Genomic DNA, 21,624 nt, shown 5'->3' on the forward strand with positions numbered 1-21,624 from the left:
CCCTGTATCCTCTATACACTGCCCCCCCCTGTATCCTCTATACACTGCCCCCCCCTGTATCCTCTATACACTGCCCCCCCTGTATCCTCTATACACTGCCCCCCCCTGTATCCTCTATACAGCCCTGCCCCCCCCCTGTATCCTCTATACACTGCCCCCCCCTGTATCCTCTATACACTGCCCCCCCCTGTATCCTCTATACACTGCCCTCCCCTGTATCCTCTATACACTGCCCTCCCCTGTATCCTCTATACACTGCCCCCCCCTGTATCCTCTATACACTGCCCCCCCTGTATCCTCTATACACTGCCCCCCCCTGTATCCTCTATACACTGCCCCCCCCTGTATCCTCTATACACTGCCCTCCCCTGTATCCTCTATACACTGCCCCCCCCCTGTATCCTCTATACACTGCCCCCCCTGTATCCTCTATACACTGCCCCCCCCCCTGTATCCTCTATACACTGCCCCCCTGTATCCTCTATACACTGCCCTCCCCTGTATCCTCTATACACTGCCCTCCCCTGTATCCTCTATACACTGCCCTCCCCTGTATCCTCTATACACTGCCCCCCCCTGTATCCTCTATACACTGCCCCCCCTGTACCCCTGTATCCTCTATACACTGCCCCCCCCTGTATCCTCTATACACTGGCCCTCCCCTGTATCCTCTATACACTGCCCCCCCCCTGTATCCTCTATACACTGCCCCCCCTGTATCCTCTATACACTGCCCCCCGTGGATTCCCCTGTATCCTCTATACACTGCCCCCCCTGTATCCTCTATACACTGCCCTCCCCTGTATCCTCTATACACTGCCCTCCCCTGTATCCTCTATACACTGCCCTCCCCTGTATCCTCTATACACTGCCCCCCCCTGTATCCTCTATACACTGCCCCCCCTGTATCCTCTATACACTGCCCCGTGTGATATTCCCCTGTATCCTCTATACACTGCCCCCCCCTGTATCCTCTATACACTGCCCTCCCCTGTATCCTCTATACACTGCCCCCCCCCTGTATCCTCTATACACTGCCCCCCCTGTATCCTCTATACACTGCCCCCCCCCTGTATCCTCTATACACTGCCCCCCCTGTATCCTCTATACACTGCCCTCCCCTGTATCCTCTATACACTGCCCCCCCCTGTATCCTCTATACACTGCCCCCCCCTGTATCCTCTATACACTGCCCCCCCCCTGTATCCTCTATACACTGCCCCCCCCTGTATCCTCTATACACTGCCCCCCCCTGTATCCTCTATACACTGCCCCCCCCCTGTATCCTCTATACACTGCCCCCCCCCTGTATCCTCTATACACTGCCCCCCCTGTATCCTCTATACACTGCCCCCCCCTGTATCCTCTATACACTGCCCCCCCTGTATCCTCTATACACTGCCCCCCCCTGTATCCTCTATACACTGCCCCCCCCTGTATCCTCTATACACTGCCCCCCCCTGTATCCTCTATACACTGCCCCCCCCTGTATCCTCTATACACTGCCCCCCCCTGTATCCTCTATACACTGCCCCCCCCTGTATCCTCTATACACTGCCCCCCCCTGTATCCTCTATACACTGCCCCCCCCTGTATCCTCTATACACTGCCCCCCCTGTATCCTCTATACACTGCCCCCCCCTGTATCCTCTATACACTGCCCCCCCCTGTATCCTCTATACACTGCCCCCCCCTGTATCCTCTATACACTGCCCCCCCCTGTATCCTCTATACACTGCCCCCCCCTGTATCCTCTATACACTGCCCCCCCCTGTATCCTCTATACACTGCCCCCCCCTGTATCCTCTATACACTGCCCCCCCCCTGTATCCTCTATGCTACAGGGGGCTGGCAGGCTGGCTCTATACTACAGGCGGAGGCTTGCCCCCATACACATTTCTCCCCCCCCCCCCCATAGACTTTTCTCCCCATCTATATATTATATACTGCCCCTCCATACGCTGCTCATCTATGTATTATATACTGCCCCTCCATACGCTGCTCGTCTATGTATTATATACTGCCCCTCCGTACGCTGCTCGTCTATGTATTATATACTGCCCCTCCATACGCTGCTCGTCTATGTATTATATACTGCCCCTCCGTACGCTGCTCATCTATGTATTATATACTGCCCCTCCGTACGCTGCTCGTCTATGTATTATATACTGCCCCTCCGTACGCTGCTCGTCTATGTATTATATACTGCCCCTCCGTACGCTGCTCGTCTATGTATTATATACTGCCCCTCCGTACGCTGCTCGTCTATGTATTATATACTGCCCCTCCGTACGCTGCTCGTCTATGTATTATATACTGCCCCTCCGTACGCTGCTCGTCTATGTATTATATACTGCCCCTCCGTACGCTGCTCGTCTATGTATTATATACTGCCCCTCCGTACGCTGCTCGTCTATGTATTATATACTGCCCCTCCGTACGCTGCTCGTCTATGTATTATATACTGCCCCTCCGTACGCTGCTCGTCTATGTATTATATACTGCCCCTCCGTACGCTGCTCGTCTATGTATTATATACTACCCCTCCGTACGCTGCTCGTCTATGTATTATATACTGCCCCTCCGTACGCTGCTCGTCTATGTATTATATACTGCCCCTCCGTACGCTGCTCGTCTATGTATTATATACTGCCCCTCCGTACGCTGCTCGTCTATGTATTATATACTGCCCCTCCGTACGCTGCTCGTCTATGTATTATATACTGCCCCTCCGTACGCTGCTCGTCTATGTATTATATACTGCCCCTCCGTACGCTGCTCGTCTATGTATTATATACTACCCCTCCGTACGCTGCTCGTCTATGTATTATATACTGCCCCTCCGTACGCTGCTCGTCTATGTATTATATACTGCCCCTCCGTACGCTGCTCGTCTATGTATTATGCGCTGCCCCTCCATACGCTGCTCGTCTATGTATTATATACTGCCCCTCCGTACGCTGCTCGTCTATGTATTATATACTGCCCCTCCGTACGCTGCTCGTCTATGTATTATATACTGCCCCTCCGTACGCTGCTCGTCTATGTATTATATACTGCCCCTCCGTACGCTGCTCGTCTATGTATTATATACTGCCCCTCCGTACGCTGCTCGTCTATGTATTATATACTGCCCCTCCGTACGCTGCTCGTCTATGTATTATGCGCTGCCCCTCCGTACGCTGCTCGTCTATGTATTATATACTGCCCCTCCGTACGCTGCTCGTCTATGTATTATATACTGCTCATCCATGTATTATGCGCTGCCCCTCTATGCCATATATTTTGCTGTCTTATACTGTGTGTATATATATATATAGTGCATGTGATGTATTGTGTCTCTTGTATCCCCCAGTATGGAGAAGTTTCATGTTCTGGAGCTGATCGGAGAAGGTTCTTTTGGCAGAGTCTATAAAGGGAGAAGAAAATACACGGGAGAGGTGAGATCTCTATATGTAGGGACTGTTATACAGAGGGGAGCTCTCTATATGTGGGGACTGTTGTTGTACAGAGGGGAGCTCTCTATATATAGGGACTGTTATACAGAGGGGAGCTCTCTATATGTAGGGACTGTTATACAGAGGTGAGATCTCTATATGTGGGGACTGTTGTTGTACAGAGGGGAGCTCTCTATATATAGGGACTGTTATACAGAGGGGAGCTCTCTATATGTAGGGACTGTTGTTGTACAGAGGGGAGCTCTCTATATGTAGGGACTGTTATACATAGGGGAGCTCTCTATATATAGGGACTGTTATACAGAGGGGAGCTCTCTATATATAGGGACTGTTATACAGAGGGGAGCTCTCTATATGTAGGGACTGTTATACAGAGGGGAGCTCTCTATATGTAGGGACTGTTATACAGAGGGGAGCTCTCTATATGTAGGGACTGTTATACAGAGGGGAGCTCTCTATATGTAGGGACTGTTATACAGAGGGGAGCTCTCTATATGTAGGGACTGTTGTTGTACAGAGGGGAGCTCTCTATATGTAGGGACTGTTATACATAGGGGAGCTCTCTATATATAGGGACTGTTATACAGAGGGGAGCTCTCTATATATAGGGACTGTTGTACAGAGGGGAGCTCTCTATATGTAGGGACTGTTATACAGAGGGGAGCTCTCTATATGTAGGGACTGTTGTTGTACAGAGGGGAGCTCTCTATATGTAGGGACTGTTATACATAGGGGAGCTCTCTATATATAGGGACTGTTATACAGAGGGGAGCTCTCTATATGTAGGGACTGTTATACAGAGGGGAGCTCTCTATATGTAGGGACTGTTATACAGAGGGGAGCTCTCTATATGTAGGGACTGTTGTTGTACAGAGGGGAGCTCTCTATATGTAGGGACTGTTATACATAGGGGAGCTCTCTATATATAGGGACTGTTATACAGAGGGGAGCTCTCTATATGTAGGGACTGTTGTACAGAGGTGAGATCTCTATATATAGGGACTGTTATACAGAGGGGAGCTCTCTATATGTAGGGACTGTTATACAGAGGGGAGCTCTCTATATGTAGGGACTGTTATACAGAGGGGAGCTCTCTATATGTAGGGACTGTTATACAGAGGGGAGCTCTCTATATGTAGGGACTGTTATACAGAGGGGAGCTCTCTATATGTAGGGACTGTTATACAGAGGGGAGCTCTCTATATGTAGGGACTGTTGTTGTACAGAGGGGAGCTCTCTATATGTAGGGACTGTTATACATAGGGGAGCTCTCTATATATAGGGACTGTTATACAGAGGGGAGCTCTCTATATATAGGGACTGTTATACATAGGGGAGCTCTCTATATATAGGGACTGTTATACAGAGGGGAGCTCTCTATATGTAGGGACTGTTATACAGAGGGGAGCTCTCTATATGTAGGGACTGTTATACAGAGGGGAGCTCTCTATATGTAGGGACTGTTATACAGAGGGGAGCTCTCTATATGTAGGGACTGTTATACAGAGGGGAGCTCTCTATATGTAGGGACTGTTGTACAGAGGGGAGCTCTCTATATGTAGGGACTGTTGTACAGAGGGGAGCTCTCTATATATAGGGACTGTTATACAGAGGTGAGATCTCTATATGTAGGGACTGTTATACAGAGGGGAGCTCTCTATATGTAGGGACTGTTGTACAGAGGGGAGCTCTCTATATGTAGGGACTGTTATACAGAGGGGAGCTCTCTATCTATAGGGACTGTTATACAGAGGTGAGATCTCTATATGTAGGGACTGTTATACAGAGGGGAGCTCTCTATATATAGGGACTGTTATACAGAGGTGAGCTCTCTATATATAGGGACTGTTATACAGAGGGGAGCTCTCTATATATAGGGACTGTTATACAGAGGTGAGATCTCTATATGTAGGGACTGTTATACAGAGGTGAGCTCTCTATATATAGGGACTGTTATACAGAGGGGAGCTCTCTATATATAGGGACTGTTATACAGAGGGGAGCTCTCTATATATAGGGACTGTTATACAGAGGGGAGCTCTCTATATATAGGGACTGTTATACAGAGGGGAGCTGTCTATATGTAGGGACTGTTATACAGAGGGGAGCTCTCTATATATAGGGACTTTTATACAGAGGGGAGCTCTCTATATATAGGGACTGTTATACAGAGGGGAGCTCTCTATATATAGGGACTGTTATACAGAGGGGAGCTCTCTATATATAGGGACTGTTATACAGAGGTGAGATCTCTATATGTAGGGACTGTTATACAGAGGGGAGATCTCTATATATAGGGACTGTTATACAGAGGTGAGCTCTCTATATGTAGGGACTGTTATACAGAGGTGAGATCTCTATATGTAGGGACTGTTATACAGAGGGGAGCTCTCTATATATAGGGACTGTTATACAGAGGTGAGCTCTCTATATATAGGGACTGTTATACAGAGGTGAGCTCTCTATATGTAGGGACTGTTATACAGAGGTGAGATCTCTATATATAGGGACTGTTATACAGAGGGGAGATCTCTATATATAGGGACTGTTATACAGAGGTGAGATCTCTATATGTAGGGACTGTTATACAGAGGTGAGATCTCTATATGTAGGGACTGTTCTACAGAGGGGAGCTCTCTATATGTAGGGACTGTTATACAGAGGGGAGCTCTCTATATATAGGGACTGTTGTTGTACAGAGGGGAGCTCTCTATATATAGGGACTGTTATACAGAGGGGAGCTCTCTATATGCAGGGACTGTTCTACAGAGGGGAGCTCTCTATATGTAGGGACTGTTCTACAGAGGGGAGCTCTCTATATGTAGGGACTGTTGTACAGAGGGGAGCTCTCTATATGTAGGGACTGTTGTACAGAGGGGAGCTCTCTATATATAGGGACTGTTATACAGAGGGGAGCTCTCTATATGTAGGGACTGTTGTACAGAGGGGAGCTCTCTATATGTAGGGACTGTTGTACAGAGGGGAGCTCTCTATATGTAGGGACTGTTGTACAGAGGGGAGCTCTCTATATGTAGGGACTGTTATACAGAGGTGAGCTCTCTATATGTAGGGACTGTTGTACAGAGGGGAGCTCTCTATATGTAGGGACTGTTATACAGAGGGGAGCTCTCTATATGTAGGGACTGTTATACAGAGGGGAGCTCTCTATATGTAGGGACTGTTATACAGAGGGGAGCTCTCTATATGTAGGGACTGTTATACAGAGGGGAGCTCTCTATATGTAGGGACTGTTATACAGAGGGGAGCTCTCTATATGTAGGGACTGTTGTACAGAGGGGAGCTCTCTATATGTAGGGACTGTTGTACAGAGGGGAGCTCTCTATATGTAGGGACTGTTGTACAGAGGGGAGCTCTCTATATGTAGGGACTGTTGTACAGAGGTGAGATCTCTATATGTAGGGACTGTTATACAGAGGGGAGCTCTCTATCTATAGGGACTGTTGTACAGAGGGGAGCTCTCTATATGTAGGGACTGTTGTACAGAGGGGAGCTCTCTATATGTAGGGACTGTTATACAGAGGGGAGCTCTCTATATGTAGGGACTGTTATACAGAGGGGAGCTCTCTATATATAGGGACTGTTATACAGAGGTGAGATCTCTATATGTAGGTACTGTTATACAGAGGGGACCTCTCTATATGTAGGGACTGTTGTTGTACGCGGGGGAGCTCTCTATATATAGGGACTGTTGTTGTACGCAGGGGAGCTCTCTATATATAGGGACTGTTGTTGTACGCGGGGAGCTCTCTATATATAGGGACTGTTGTTGTACGCGGGGGGCTCTCTATATATATATATAGGGACTGTTGTACGCAGGTAATGTCGTTTCCGCTTATTTTGTAGGTTGTTGCTCTTAAATTTATCCCTAAAGTCGGTCGCTCTGAGAAGGAGCTGAAAGGGTTAAAGAGAGAGATCCAGATCATGAGGGACCTGAGACACCCCAATATCGTGCGGATGCTGGACAGTTGTGAGACTGAGCGAGAGGTGAGACCTCACCCCACATGACCCCTCCCTGCCTGACTACAGACTACACTATAGAGCGCTCCCCCCTCTATCCCCGGTGATGAGACTGTAGAGTGTCACATCATTTGAGTCACTGGTAGCAGGTGATAATGGCCGGGGTGTAAGGAGCACACACCTGAGATGTCCCTCCTCTCCTCCTGTAGTCACTGGTAGCAGGTGATAATGGGCGGGTGTAAGGAGCACACACCTGAGATGTCCCTCCTCTCCCCCTGTAGTCACTGGTAGCAGGTGATAATGGGCGGGTGTAAGGAGCACACACCTGAGATGTCCCTCCTCTCCCCCTGTAGTCACTGGTAGCAGGTGATAATGGCCGGGGTGTAAGGAGCACACACCTGAGATGTCCCTCCTCTCCTCCTGTAGTCACTGGTAGCAGGTGATAATGGGCGGGTGTAAGGAGCACACACCTGAGATGTCCCTCCTCTCCCCCTGTAGTCACTGGTAGCAGGTGATAATGGGCGGGTGTAAGGAGCACACACCTGAGATGTCCCTCCTCTCCCCCTGTAGTCACTGGTAGCAGGTGATAATGGGCGGGTGTAAGGAGCACACACCTGAGATGTCCCTCCTCTGCCCCTGTAGTCACTGGTAGCAGGTGATAATGGGCGGGTGTAAGGAGCACACACCTGAGATGTCCCTCCTCTCCCCCTGTAGTCACTGGTAGCAGGTGATAATGGCCGGGGTGTAAGGAGCACACACCTGAGATGTCCCTCCTCTCCCCCTGTAGTCACTGGTAGCAGGTGATAATGGCCGGGGTGTAAGGAGCACACACCTGAGATGTCCCTCCTCTCCCCCTGTAGTCACTGGTAGCAGGTGATAATGGGCGGGTGTAAGGAGCACACACCTGAGATGTCCCTCCTCTCCTCCTGTAGTCACTGGTAGCAGGTGATAATGGCCGGGGTGTAAGGAGCACACACCTGAGATGTCCCTCCTCTCCCCCTGTAGTCACTGGTAGCAGGTGATAATGGGCGGGTGTAAGGAGCACACACCTGAGATGTCCCTCCTCTCCCCCTGTAGTCACTGGTAGCAGGTGATAATGGCCGGGGTGTAAGGAGCACACACCTGAGATGTCCCTCCTCTCCCCCTGTAGTCACTGGTAGCAGGTGATAATGGGCGGGTGTAAGGAGCACACACCTGAGATGTCCCTCCTCTCCCCCTGTAGTCACTGGTAGCAGGTGATAATGGCCGGGGTGTAAGGAGCACACACCTGAGATGTCCCTCCTCTGCCCCTGTAGTCACTGGTAGCAGGTGATAATGGGCGGGTGTAAGGAGCACACACCTGAGATGTCCCTCCTCTCCCCCTGTAGTCACTGGTAGCAGGTGATAATGGGCAGGTGTAAGGAGCACACACCTGAGATGTCCCTCCTCTCCTCCTGTAGGCACTGGTAGCAGGTGATAATGGGCGGGTGTAAGGAGCACACACCTGAGATGTCCCTCCTCTCCTCCTGTAGTCACTGGTAGCAGTTGATAATGGCCGGGTGTAAGGAGCACACACCTGAGATGTCCCTCCTCTCCCCCTGTAGTCACTGGTAGCAGGTGATAATGGGCGGGTGTAAGGAGCACACACCTGAGATGTCCCTCCTCTCCTCCTGTAGTCACTGGTAGCAGGTGATAATGGGCGGGTGTAAGGAGCACACACCTGAGATGTCCCTCCTCTCCCCCTGTAGTCACTGGTAGCAGGTGATAATGGGCGGGTGTAAGGAGCACACACCTGAGATGTCCCTCCTCTCCCCCTGTAGTCACTGGTAGCAGGTGATAATGGCCGGGGTGTAAGGAGCACACACCTGAGATGTCCCTCATCTCCTCCTGTAGTCACTGGTAGCAGGTGATAATGGCCCGGGTGTAAGGAGCACACACCTGAGATGTCCCTCCTCTCCTCCTGTAGTCACTGGTAGCAGGTGATAATGGCCGGGGTGTAAGGAGCACACACCTGAGATGTCCCTCCTCTCCCCCTGTAGTCACTGGTAGCAGGTGATAATGGGCGGGTGTAAGGAGCACACACCTGAGATGTCCCTCCTCTCCTCCTGTAGTCACTGGTAGCAGGTGATAATGGGCGGGTGTAAGGAACACACACCTGAGATGTCCCTCCTCTCCTCCTGTAGGCACTGGTAGCAGGTGATAATGGGCGGGTGTAAGGAGCACACACCTGAGATGTCCCTCCTCTCCTCCTGTAGTCACTGGTAGCAGTTGATAATGGCCGGGTGTAAGGAGCACACACCTGAGATGTCCCTCCTCTCCCCCTGTAGTCACTGGTAGCAGGTGATAATGGGCGGGTGTAAGGAGCACACACCTGAGATGTCCCTCCTCTCCTCCTGTAGTCACTGGTAGCAGGTGATAATGGGCGGGTGTAAGGAGCACACACCTGAGATGTCCCTCCTCTCCTCCTGTAGTCACTGGTAGCAGGTGATAATGGGCGGGTGTAAGGAGCACACACCTGAGATGTCCCTCCTCTCCTCCTGTAGTCACTGGTAGCAGGTGATAATGGGCGGGTGTAAGGAGCACACACCTGAGATGTCCCTCCTCTCCTCCTGTAGTCACTGGTAGCAGGTGATAATGGGCGGGTGTAAGGAGCACACACCTGAGATGTCCCTCCTCTCCTCCTGTAGTCACTGGTAGCAGGTGATAATGGGCGGGTGTAAGGAGCACACACCTGAGATGTCCCTCCTCTCCCCCTGTAGTCACTGGTAGCAGGTGATAATGGGCGGGTGTAAGGAGCACACACCTGAGATGTCCCTCCTCTCCTCCTGTAGTCACTGGTAGCAGGTGATAATGGGCGGGTGTAAGGAGCACACACCTGAGATGTCCCTCCTCTCCTCCTGTAGTCACTGGTAGCAGGTGATAATGGCCGGATGTAAGGAGCACACACCTGAGATGTCCCTCCTCTCCTCCTGTAGTCACTGGTAGCAGGTGATAATGGGCGGGTGTAAGGAGCACACACCTGAGATGTCCCTCCTCTCCTCCTGTAGTCACTGGTAGCAGGTGATAATGGGCGGGTGTAAGGAGCACACACCTGAGATGTCCCTCCTCTCCTCCTGTAGGCACTGGTAGCAGGTGATAATGGCCGGATGTAAGGAGCACACACCTGAGATGTCCCTCCTCTCCTCCTGTAGTCACTGGTAGCAGGTGATAATGGGCGGGTGTAAGGAGCACACACCTGAGATACAGGGTGCCATTCTGTATTTTATTTAGCGGAGGTGGGAGCTAACTGCCTTCACTAATGAAATAGTATGAGCACCGTCCATGCCTACAATTGGGGGTCCTCCAGCTCCAGTCGCCCTGTTCTCCTGCCTACAATAGGGGGTCCTCCAGCTCCAGTCGCCCTGTTCTCATGCCTACAATAGGGGGTCCTCCAGCTCCAGTCGCCCTGTTCTCCTGCCTACAATAGGGGGTCCTCCAGCTCCAGTCGCCCTGTTCTCATGCCTACAATTGGGGGTCCTCCAGCTCCAGTCGCCCTGTTCTCCTGCCTACAATAGGGGGTCCTCCAGCTCCAGTCGCCCTGTTCTCGTGCCTACAATTGGGGGTCCTCCAGCTCCAGTCGCCCTGTTCTCCTGCCTACAATAGGGGGTCCTCCAGCTCCAGTCGCCCTGTTCTCGTGCCTACAATAGGGGGTCCTCCAGCTCCAGTCGCCCTGTTCTCATGCCTACAATAGGGGGTCCTCCTGCTCCAGTCGCCCTGTTCTCCTGCCTACAATAGGGGGTCCTCCAGCTCCAGTCGCCCTGTTCTCGTTCCTACAATAGGGGGTCCTCCAGCTCCAGTCGCCCTGTTCTCCTGCCTACAATAGGGGGTCCTCCAGCTCCAGTCGCCCTGTTCTCCTGCCTACAATAGGGGGTCCTCCAGCTCCAGTCGCCCTGTTCTCGTGCCTACAATAGGGGGTCCTCCAGCTCCAGTCGCCCTGTTCTCGTGCCTACAATAGGGGGTCCTCCAGCGCCACCCTGTTCTCATGGCAGCCCTAACCCTGAGCTGAGCCTTTGGTTTGCTTGGTTGTATTTCTTTTTCCGTTTGTTCTTCTCCTAGGTTGTAGTTGTCACAGAATATGCTGAAGGCGAGTTGTTCCAGATTTTGGAGGATGATGGAAGTCTTCCTGAACATTTAGTAAGTATGTGGGCCTAGAGCCCCATGAGATAAGAGCATGGAGCAGATGACCCTGTATCACAATGGATGGTGCGGTTTCCAGTTGCCGGATGTTCTTGTTCTGTATTCTGGAGAGCTGCTTGGACTTGAGATATGTCGACACGACCATGTCCAGATTGAGGTCATCTTCAGGGAGGGGGCAGGGGTCACACAAGGGCCACCTAGTGGGTATACCTTGTATATATCTATATGATGGTGAGGTAGGTGCTCACTATAGATGTGTCTTACCCTGAAGGTGAGGAACGTGTCTGCTCAACTTGTCTCAGCCTTATATTATCTGCATTCTCATCGCATCCTGCACCGAGACATGAAACCCCAAAACATTTTACTGGGGAAAGACGGGACTGTCAAACTCTGTGATTTTGGGTAAGTTTAAGTTATAAAATGCTGCATCCTTTGGCGATCCTGAGTACTGACCTGAAGAGCTTGCATTCTATGGTCTATGTGTATGTGTGTGTCCAGCCCTTAACCCTATTGCATTGTTCGGCAGCTTTGCGCGTGAGCTGAGCTTGGACACCCTCATGGTGCGATCCATTAAAGGGACTCCTCTGTATATGTCTCCGGAGCTGGTCCTGGAGAGGCCATATGATCACCGCTCGGACCTGTGGGCTCTGGGCTGTATTGTCTACGAGCTGCTGGTGGGGACACCTCCTTTCTACACACACAGTATATTCCAGCTGGTCAGCATCATCACCCAGCAGCCGGTGCGCTGGCCTCGCGGGGTATCTGCTGAACTAAAGGTAGGAATGACCTCTGTGATGATGGGAGTGCTGGCCAGCGGCCCTGTCTTGTGTAGGCCGCTGTGATCCGGCTCGTGAGTTCACTCACGGCACAGGAGATCGGACACTCGCTGGGTGCTAACTGTCTTTCTGGATGTCTGGGAGAAGCTACAACCTGTGACAAGGTCTTCTGCAATAGACGTGTGACGTTTGCTGTGTCATTTTCCCAGGACTTTCTGCAGGGCCTCCTGATGAAGGATCCAACTTTGAGACTTTCTTGGCCAGAACTGCTTAGACATCCCTTTATAAAGGACAAGGTGATTGGTAAGAGGTTCCAGAGATGACTTCTACACGGTCTTGTAGCCGCTCTGCCCAGGCCTTTGCAGTTCTCCTTTGTCTTTCAGTGTTAGAAGAAGCGTTGGTCGGCAGCCCCTTCACATCTCCCACTGATGAGCGTCTCCAGGAGAGGCCGTGTGACTCCCCCGCACAGGGCAGCGTGCACTCTCGTATCTTATCCAAAGCCAGACAGAGAGTGGCAAAGAGGAAGGAGCGGCAGGCGGTGAGTGATGGCCGGACCCCAGGGGTGGTTCTGTGTGTGGCCCAGTCATCGTGAGCAGGATGTCACCATTGTACCTGCTTCACCTCAGGCTTAGGAAATGACTGCATCTCTACGGTATAGGGCCTGTCATGTTTCACTAGACGCGTCAGCACATGGGCTCAGTACAGCTGGCATGGTGACCGAGTAATTCTATGTGAGATGTAATGTAGATGTATTGGCCGTATCTGAACCCTTTCTCTCGTGTATATACAGGCCTTTTAATTTGGTTTGTACTTGTAGCGCAGCGTCATATTCCCATAAGATTGCATCAGAAAGTCTCAGGCTTAGGGTCGTCCCTCCACATTCTTTTTTGCTCTGACGGTTCCTTGGTTTTGGATTGTTCTAGAGAGGAACAGAAGTGATTGTTAACCTTGAGATGGAGCCGAAGGTTCTGAGTAATGAGGAGCCACGAACATCGCAGACGCCCAAGTGAGTTACTGCTGAGCTTTGCTGCCGGTCACAGAGAACTTCTGTATCTTCACTGTCATTTATCTTGTAGGAAGAAACAAATTTCTCAAGACTATGATCAAGAATTCTGCCAAAACAAAAGAGGGCGACAGAGCATTGAAGCAGTCCACCTAGAAAATGAGGTACAACCACATAGCCGCTTCTGGAGGCTGAATCCTGGGTCATAAGTGCCACCACATCACTGGTTCTGGAGGCCGAAACCTGGGCTCATAGAGCTAGAGCCTGGTCATAAGTACCACTACATCACCAGGCCACGAGTCCTAGGGTCACACAGTGTCATTGGGCTAGAGCTGGGGTAATAAGTACCACTACATCACCAGGCCACGAGTCCTAGGGTCACACAGTGTCATTGGGCTAGAGCTGGGGTAATAAGTACCACTACATCACCAGGCCACGAGTCCTAGGGTCACACAGTGTCATTGGGCTAGAGCTGGGGTAATAAGTACCACCACATCACCAGGCCACGAGTCCTAGGGTCACACAGTGTCATTGGGCTAGAGCTGGGGTCATATATACCACCACATCACCAGCTCCAGAGGCCTGGGGTCACACAGTGTCATTGGGCTAGAGCTGGGGTAATAAGTACCACTACATCACCAGGCCACGAGTCCTAGGGTCACACAGTGTCATTGGGCTAGAGCTGGGGTCATAGGTACCAGTACATCACCAGCCCACGAGTCCTAGGGTCACACAGTGTCATTGGGCTAGAGCTGGGGCCATAGGTACCACTACATGACCAGCCCACGAGTCCTAGGGTCACACAGTGTCATTGGGCTAGAGCTGGGGTCACAAGTACCACTACATCACCAGGCCACGAGTCCTAGGGTCACACAGTGTCATTGGGCTAGCGATGGGGCCATAGGTACCACTACATCACCAGCCCATGAGTCCTAGGGTCACACAGTGTCATTTGGCTAGAGCTGGGGCCATAGGTACCACTACATCACCAGCCCACGAGTCCTAGGGTCACACAGTGTCATTGGGCTAGAGCTGGGGCCATAGGTACCACTACATGACCAGCCCACGAGTCCTAGGGTCACACAGTGTCATAGGGCTAGAGCTGGGGCCATAGGTACCACTACATGACCAGCTCCAGAGGCCTGGGGTCACACAGGGTCATAGGGCTAGAGCAGGGATCATATATACCACCACATCACCAGCTCCAGAGGCCTGGGGTCACACAGTGTCATAGGGCTAGAGCTGGGGTCATATATACCACCACATCACCAGCTCCAGAGGCCTGGGGTCACACAGTGTCATAGGGCTAGAGCTGGGGTCATATATACCACCACATCTCCAGCTCCAGAGGCCTGGGGTCACACATGGTCATGGGGAGATAGAAGGGTCATAGGTACCACCACTTCACCAACCCAGGACTCCTAGGGTGACACGGGGTCATAGGGCTAGAGCTGGGGTCATAAGTACCACCACATCAATAGCTCTGGAGACCTGGGGTCACACAGTGTCATAGGGCTAGAGCTGGGGTCATATATACCACCACATCACCAGCTCCAGAGGCCTGGGGTCACACAGGGTCATAGGGCTAGAGCTGGGATCATATATACCACCACATCACCAGCTCCAGAGGCCTGGGGTCACACAGTGTCATAGGGCTAGAGCTGGGGTCATATATACCACCACATCACCAGCTCCAGAGGCCTGGGGTCACACAGGGTCATAGGGCTAGAGCTGGGGTCATATATACCACCACATCTCCAGCTCCAAAGGCCTGGGGTCACACAGTGTCATAGGGCTAGAGCTGGGATCATATATACCACCACATCACCAGTTCCAGAGGCCTGGGGTCACACAGTGTCATAGGGCTAGAGCTGGGATCATATATACCACCACATCACCAGCTCCAGAGGGCTGGGGTCACACAGTGTCATAGGGCTAGAGCTGAGGTCATATATACCACCACATCTCCAGCTCCAGAGGCCTGGGGTCACACAGTGTCATAGGGATAGAGCTGGGGTCATATATACCACCACATCACCAGCTCCAGAGGCCTGGGGTCACACAGGGTCATAGGGCTAGAGCTGGGATCATATATACCACCACATCACCAGCTCCAGAGGCCTGGGGTCACACAGTGTCATAGGGCTAGAGCTGAGGTCATATATACCACCACATCACCAGCTCCAGAGGCCTGGGGTCACACAGTGTCATAGGGCTAGAGCTGGGGTCATATATACCACCACATCACCAGCTCCAGAGGCCTGGGGTCACACAGTGTCATAGGGCTAGAGCTGGGATCATATATACCACCACATCACCAGCTCCAGAGGCCTGGGGTCACACAGTGTCATAGGGCTAGAGCTGGGATCATATATACCACCACATCTCCAGCTCCAGAGGCCTGGGGTCACACAGTGTCATAGGGATAGAGCTGGGGTCATATATACCACCACATCACCAGCTCCAGAGGCCTGGGGTCACACAGGGTCATAGGGCTAGAGCTGGGATCATATATACCACCACATCACCAGCTCCAGAGGCCTGGGGTCACACAGTGTCATAGGGCTAGAGCTGAGGTCATATATACCACCACATCACCAGCTCCAGAGGCCTGGGGTCACACAGTGTCATAGGGCTAGAGCTGGGGTCATATATACCACCACATCACCAGCTCCAGAGGCCTGGGGTCACACAGTGTCATAGGGCTAGAGCTGGGATCATATATACCACCACATCACCAGCTCCAGAGGCCTGAGGTCACACAGTGTCATAGGGCTAGAGCTGGGATCATATATACCACCACATCACCAGCTCCAGAGGCCTGGGGTCACACAGGGTCATAGGGCTAGAGCTGGGATCATATATACCACCACATCTCCAGCTCCAGAGGCCTGGGGTCACACAGTGTCATAGGGCTAGAGCTGGGGTCATATATACCACCACATCACCAGCTCCAGAGGCCTGGGGTCACACAGGGTCATAGAGCTAGAGCTGGGATCATATATACCACCACATCACCAGCTCCAGAGGCCTGGGGTCACACAGTGTCATAGGGCTAGAGCTGGGATCATATATACCACCACATCTCCAGCTCCAGAGGCCTGGGGTCACACAGTGTCATAGGGCTAGAGCTGGGGTCATATATACCACCACATCACCAGCTCCAGAGGCCTGGGGTCACACAGGGTCATAGAGCTAGAGCTGGGATCATATATACCACCACATCACCAGCTCCAGAGGCCTGGGGTCACACAGGGTCATAGGGCTAGAGCTGGGGTCATATATACCACCACATCTCCAGCTCCAGAGGCCTGGGGTCACACATGGTCATGGGGAGATAGAAGGGTCATAAGTACCACCACTTCACCAACCCAGGACTCCTAGGGTGACACGGGGTCATAGGGCTAGAGCTGGGGTCATAAGTACCACCACATCAATAGCTCTGGAGACCTGGGGATCCACATGGGGTCACCACATCACCGGCCCTGGAGGCTGAGCACTGGGATTACACCACACAAGGTCATGGGGTTAGAGATGGGTAATGGGTACCACCATATAACAAGCCAAAGAGGCCCAGGGTCACACATGGTCATAGGACTAGATCTGGGTCATAGGTACCACCACATCACCAACCAAGGAGTCCTGGGGTCACACAGGGTCATGGGGTTAGAGCTGGGTTGTAGGTACTATTACATCACCAATTCTGTAGACTGAGGCCTGGGGTCATAGGTCTAGAGCTGGGGTCGTAGGTGCTTTGTGATAAATAACAAGTTTCCCTTGTGCTACTCTAGATGTCTCCCTTGTAATGAGTCTTTGCTTTGTACAGGACAGTGATGATGAGTGGTCCGTGCTACTGGAGGCCACAGACCCATCGGTCGCTCAGCTTAGTACCCCTTTCCTCCTCCTCAAAGATCCAAACTTCCGGAGCAGGGTGCAAAGGCGACTCCGTGACTGCTGCCCCCAGGTACATTCATGTTCTATATTGTACTATGTATTCTTGTAGTCTATAAATGAGATTATTATAATACAATAGTCTCCGCCGCCGGATGAAAAGCGCATACAACTCGACTGAATAAAGAAATCCAAAAAATAAAAAGGCTTCAACAAAGATAAGTGCAAAATAAATAGGGGGCTGCGGCCCTGTATGACTACATATCGGGGGCCGCGGCCCTGTCTGGCTACGTGTTGGGGGGGCGCGGCCCTGTCTGGCTGCCTGTCGGGGGGGGGGGGGGGCGCGGCTGCCATTAGTTATGTTTTCTCTGCACAGGTGTCACTGGAAGCGGTGTCCCGTCTGCGTCCGGCTCTGCGGGTGACCTGTAACCTCCTGACCTCTGGTTGTGACCCTCATCTTCTTTCGGAGCTTTGTGTGGATTTGCAGATTCCTCATTTTCCCCTTCAGCTTATAAATCAGACGCTGCAGCCCGATGTCCGTCAGGTGAGTGCGAGGCGTCCGCTGCCTATAGATAAAGTATTGAGTACAAGATCTCCCACTTAGAAAGGTAAAAGGTCACTGATTACATCACAGGTGACCCTAAACTAGGAGACTAAAGGTGACAACAAATCCAGGAAGTCTGATAACCTAGTAATGGCTCCTGTGTCCTCCTCTCATTACCTGTAGTAATGGCTCCTGTGTCCTCCTCTCATTACCTGTAGTAATGGCTCCTGTGTCCTCCTCTCATTACCTGTAGTAATGGCTCCTGTGTCCTCCTCTCATTACCTGTAGTAATGGCTCCTGTGTCCTCCTCTCATTACCTGTAGTAATGGCTCCTGTGTCCTCTCATTACCTGTAGTAATGGCTCCTCTGTCCTCCTCTCATTACCTGTAGTAATGGCTCCTGTGTCCTCCTCTCATTACCTGTAGTAATGGCTCCTGTGTCCTCCTCTCATTACCTGTAGTAATGGCTCCTGTGTCCTCCTCTCATTACCTGTAGTAATGGCTCCTGTGTCCTCCTCTCATTACCTGTAGTAATGGCTCCTGTGTCCTCCTCTCATTACCTGTAGTAATGGCTCCTGTGTCCTCCTCTCATTACCTGTAGTAATGGCTCCTGTGTCCTCCTCTCATTACCTGTAGTAATGGCTCCTGTGTCCTCCTCTCATTACCTGTAGTAATGGCTCATGTGTCCTTCTCTCATTACCTGTAGTAATGGCTCCTGTGTCCTCCTCTCATTACCTGTAGTAATGGCTCCTGTGTCCTCCTCTCATCACCTGTAGTAATGGCTCCTGTGTCCTCCCCTCATTACCTGTAGTAATGGCTCCTGTGTCCTCCTCTCATTACCTGTAGTAATGGCTCCTGTGTCCTCCTCTCATTACCTGTAGTAATGGCTCCTCTGTCCTCCTCTCGTTACCTGTAGTAATGGCTCCTGTGTCCTCCCCTCATTACCTGTAGTAATGGCTCCTCTGTCCTCCCCTCATTACCTGTAGTAATGGCTCCTGTGTCCTCCCCTCATTACCTGTAGTAATGGCTCCTGTGTCCTCCTCTCATTACCTGTAGTAATGGCTCCTGTGTCCTCCCCTCATTACCTGTAGTAATGGCTCCTGTGTCCTCCCCTCATTACCTGTAGTAATGGCTCCTGTGTCCTCCCCTCGTTACCTGTAGTAATGGCTCCTCTGTCCTCCTCTCATTACCTGTAGTAATGGCTCCTGTGTCCTCCTCTCATTACCTGTAGTAATGGCTCCTGTGTCCTCCTCTCATTACCTGTAGTAATGGCTCCTGTGTCCTCCTCTCATTACCTGTAGTAATGGCTCCTCTGTCCTCCCCTCATTACCTGTAGTAATGGCTCCTGTGTCCTCCCCTCACTACCTGTAGTAATGGCTCCTGTGTCCTCCCCTCATTACCTGTAGTAATGGCTCCTGTGTCCTCCTCTCATTACCTGTAGTAATGGCTCCTGTGTCCTCCTCTCATTACCTGTAGTAATGGCTCCTGTGTCCTCCCCTCATTACCTGTAGTAATGGCTCCTGTGTCCTCCCCTCATTACCTGTAGTAATGGCTCCTGTCTCCTCCTCTCATTACCTGTAGTAACGGCTCCTCTGTCCTCCCCTCATTACCTGTAGTAACGGCTCCTGTGTCCTCCTCTCATTACCTGTAGTAATGGCTCCTCTGTCCTCCTCTCATTACCTGTAGTAATGGCTCCTGTGTCCTCCTCTCACTACCTGTAGTAATGGCTCCTGTGTCCTCCTCTCATTACCTGTAGTAATGGCTCCTCTGTCCTCCTCTCACTACCTGTAGTAATGGCTCCTCTGTCCTCCCCTCATTACCTGTAGTAATGGCTCCTGTGTCCTCCTCTCATTACCTGTAGTAATGGCTCCTCTGTCCTCCTCTCATTACCTGTAGTAATGGCTCCTCTGTCCTCCTCTCATTACCTGTAGTAATGGCTCCTGTGTCCTCCCCTCATTACCTGTAGTAATGGCTCCTGTGTCCTCCTCTCATTACCTGTAGTAATGGCTCCTGTGTCCTCTCATTACCTGTAGTAATGGCTCCTGTGTCCTCCCCTCATTACCTGTAGTAATGGCTCCTGTGTCCTCCCCTCATTACCTGTAGTAATGGCTCCTGTGTCCTTCCCTCACTACCTGTAGTAATGGCTCCTGTGTCCTCCTCTCATTACCTGTAGTAATGGCTCCTGTGTCCTCCCCTCATTACCTGTAGTAATGGCTCCTGTGTCCTCCCCTCATTACCTGTAGTAATGGCTCCTCTGTCCTCCTCTCATTACCTGTAGTAATGGCTCCTGTGTCCTCCTCTCATTACCTGTAGTAATGGCTCCTCTGTCCTCCTCTCATTACCTGTAGTAATGGCTCCTGTGTCCTCCCCTCATTACCTGTAGTAATGGCTCCTGTGTCCTCCCCTCATTACCTGTAGTAATGGCTCCTGTGTCCTCCCCTCATTACCTGTAGTAATGGCTCCTGTGTCCTCTTCTCATTACCTGTAGTAATGGCTCCTGTGTCCTCCTCTCATTACCTGTAGTAATGGCTCCTGTGTCCTCCTCTCATTACCTGTAGTAATGGCTCCTGTGTCCTCCTCTCATTACCTGTAGTAATGGCTCCTGTGTCCTCCCCTCATTACCTGTAGTAATGGCTCCTGTGTCCTCCTCTCATTACCTGTAGTAATGGCTCCTGTGTCCTCCTCTCATTACCTGTAGTAATGGCTCCTGTGTCCTCCCCTCATTACCTGTAGTAATGGCTCCTGTGTCCTCCTCTCATTACCTGTAGTAATGGCTCCTCTGTCCTCCTCTCATTACCTGTAGTAATGGCTCCTCTGTCCTCCCCTCATTACCTGTAGTAATGGCTCCTGTGTCCTCCTCTCATTACCTGTAGTAATGGCTCCTGTGTCCTCCTCTCATCACCTGTAGTAATGGCTCCCGTGTCCTCCTCTCATTACCTGTAGTAATGGCTCCTGTGTCCTCCTCTCATTACCTGTAGTAATGGCTCCTGTGTCCTCCTCTCATCACCTGTAGTAATGGCTCCTGTGTCCTCCCCTCATTACCTGTAGTAATGGCTCCTGTGTCCTCCCCTCATTACCTGTAGTAATGGCTCCTGTGTCCTCCTCTCATCACCTGTAGTAATGGCTCCCGTGTCCTCCTCTCATCACCTGTAGTAATGGCTCCCGTGTCCTCCTCTCATTACCTGTAGTAATGGCTCCTGTGTCCTCCTCTCATCACCTGTAGTAATGGCTCCTCTGTCCTCCCCTCATTACCTGTAGTAATGGCTCCTGTGTCCTCCCCTCATTACCTGTAGTAATGGCTCCTGTGTCCTCCTCTCATTACCTGTAGTAATGGCTCCTGTGTCCTCCTCTCATTACCTGTAGTAATGGCTCCTGTGTCCTCCTCTCATTACCTGTAGTAATGGCCCCTGTGTCCTCCTCTCATTACCTGTAGTAATGGCTCCTGTGTCCTCCTCTCATTACCTGTAGTAATGGCTCCTGTGTCCTCCTCTCATTACCTGTAGTAATGGCTCCTGTGTCCTCCTCTCATTACCTGTAGTAATGGCTCCTGTGTCCTCCTCTAGGTACTGTACATGCACCCAGATACACCCTCCTCAACATTTACCTGTATTTAACATTGCAGTGATCTACTTGTACAGTGCTCCTCCCTGTGTATAACGCTGTTGTCCTCTCCTTGTACAGCGCTCCTCCCTGTGTATAACGCTGTTGTGCTCCTCCCTGTGTATAACGCTGTTGTGCTCCTCCCTGTGTATAACGCTGTTGTCCTCTCCTTGTACAGTGCTCCTCCCTGTGTATAACGCTGTTGTGCTCCTCCCTGTGT

General features: G+C 51.4%; 2 protein-coding genes across 2 annotated transcripts in view; one reads left to right on the forward strand and one right to left on the reverse strand.

Moving 5' to 3' along the window:
• Window positions 1-21,624, forward strand: part of STK36 (serine/threonine kinase 36) — a 41,076-nt gene that overhangs the window by 3,119 nt on the left and 16,333 nt on the right. Inside the window, exons 2-12 of the mRNA XM_072132030.1 lie at window positions 3,356-3,440; window positions 7,323-7,463; window positions 11,511-11,588; window positions 11,863-11,993; window positions 12,118-12,367; window positions 12,577-12,670; window positions 12,751-12,905; window positions 13,291-13,373; window positions 13,444-13,534; window positions 17,197-17,334; window positions 17,638-17,805. Coding sequence (XP_071988131.1) covers window positions 3,357-3,440; window positions 7,323-7,463; window positions 11,511-11,588; window positions 11,863-11,993; window positions 12,118-12,367; window positions 12,577-12,670; window positions 12,751-12,905; window positions 13,291-13,373; window positions 13,444-13,534; window positions 17,197-17,334; window positions 17,638-17,805 — 1,413 coding nt within the window. The 5' untranslated portion in view covers window position 3,356. The remainder of the gene's footprint in view (window positions 1-3,355; window positions 3,441-7,322; window positions 7,464-11,510; window positions 11,589-11,862; window positions 11,994-12,117; window positions 12,368-12,576; window positions 12,671-12,750; window positions 12,906-13,290; window positions 13,374-13,443; window positions 13,535-17,196; window positions 17,335-17,637; window positions 17,806-21,624) is intronic.
• LOC140109509 (uncharacterized) lies at window positions 8,851-10,914 on the reverse strand. Its single transcript, XM_072132035.1, has 3 exons — window positions 10,877-10,914; window positions 9,499-10,537; window positions 8,851-9,426 (listed from the first exon to the last, which is right to left on the reverse strand). Exons 1-3 carry the CDS (start codon window positions 10,912-10,914, stop codon window positions 9,382-9,384), a joined length of 1,122 nt encoding a protein of 373 aa, XP_071988136.1. The 3' UTR covers window positions 8,851-9,381.

This window comes from Engystomops pustulosus, unplaced genomic scaffold, assembly GCF_040894005.1.
Source record: "Engystomops pustulosus unplaced genomic scaffold, aEngPut4.maternal MAT_SCAFFOLD_210, whole genome shotgun sequence".
Taxonomy (NCBI): domain Eukaryota; kingdom Metazoa; phylum Chordata; class Amphibia; order Anura; family Leptodactylidae; genus Engystomops; species Engystomops pustulosus.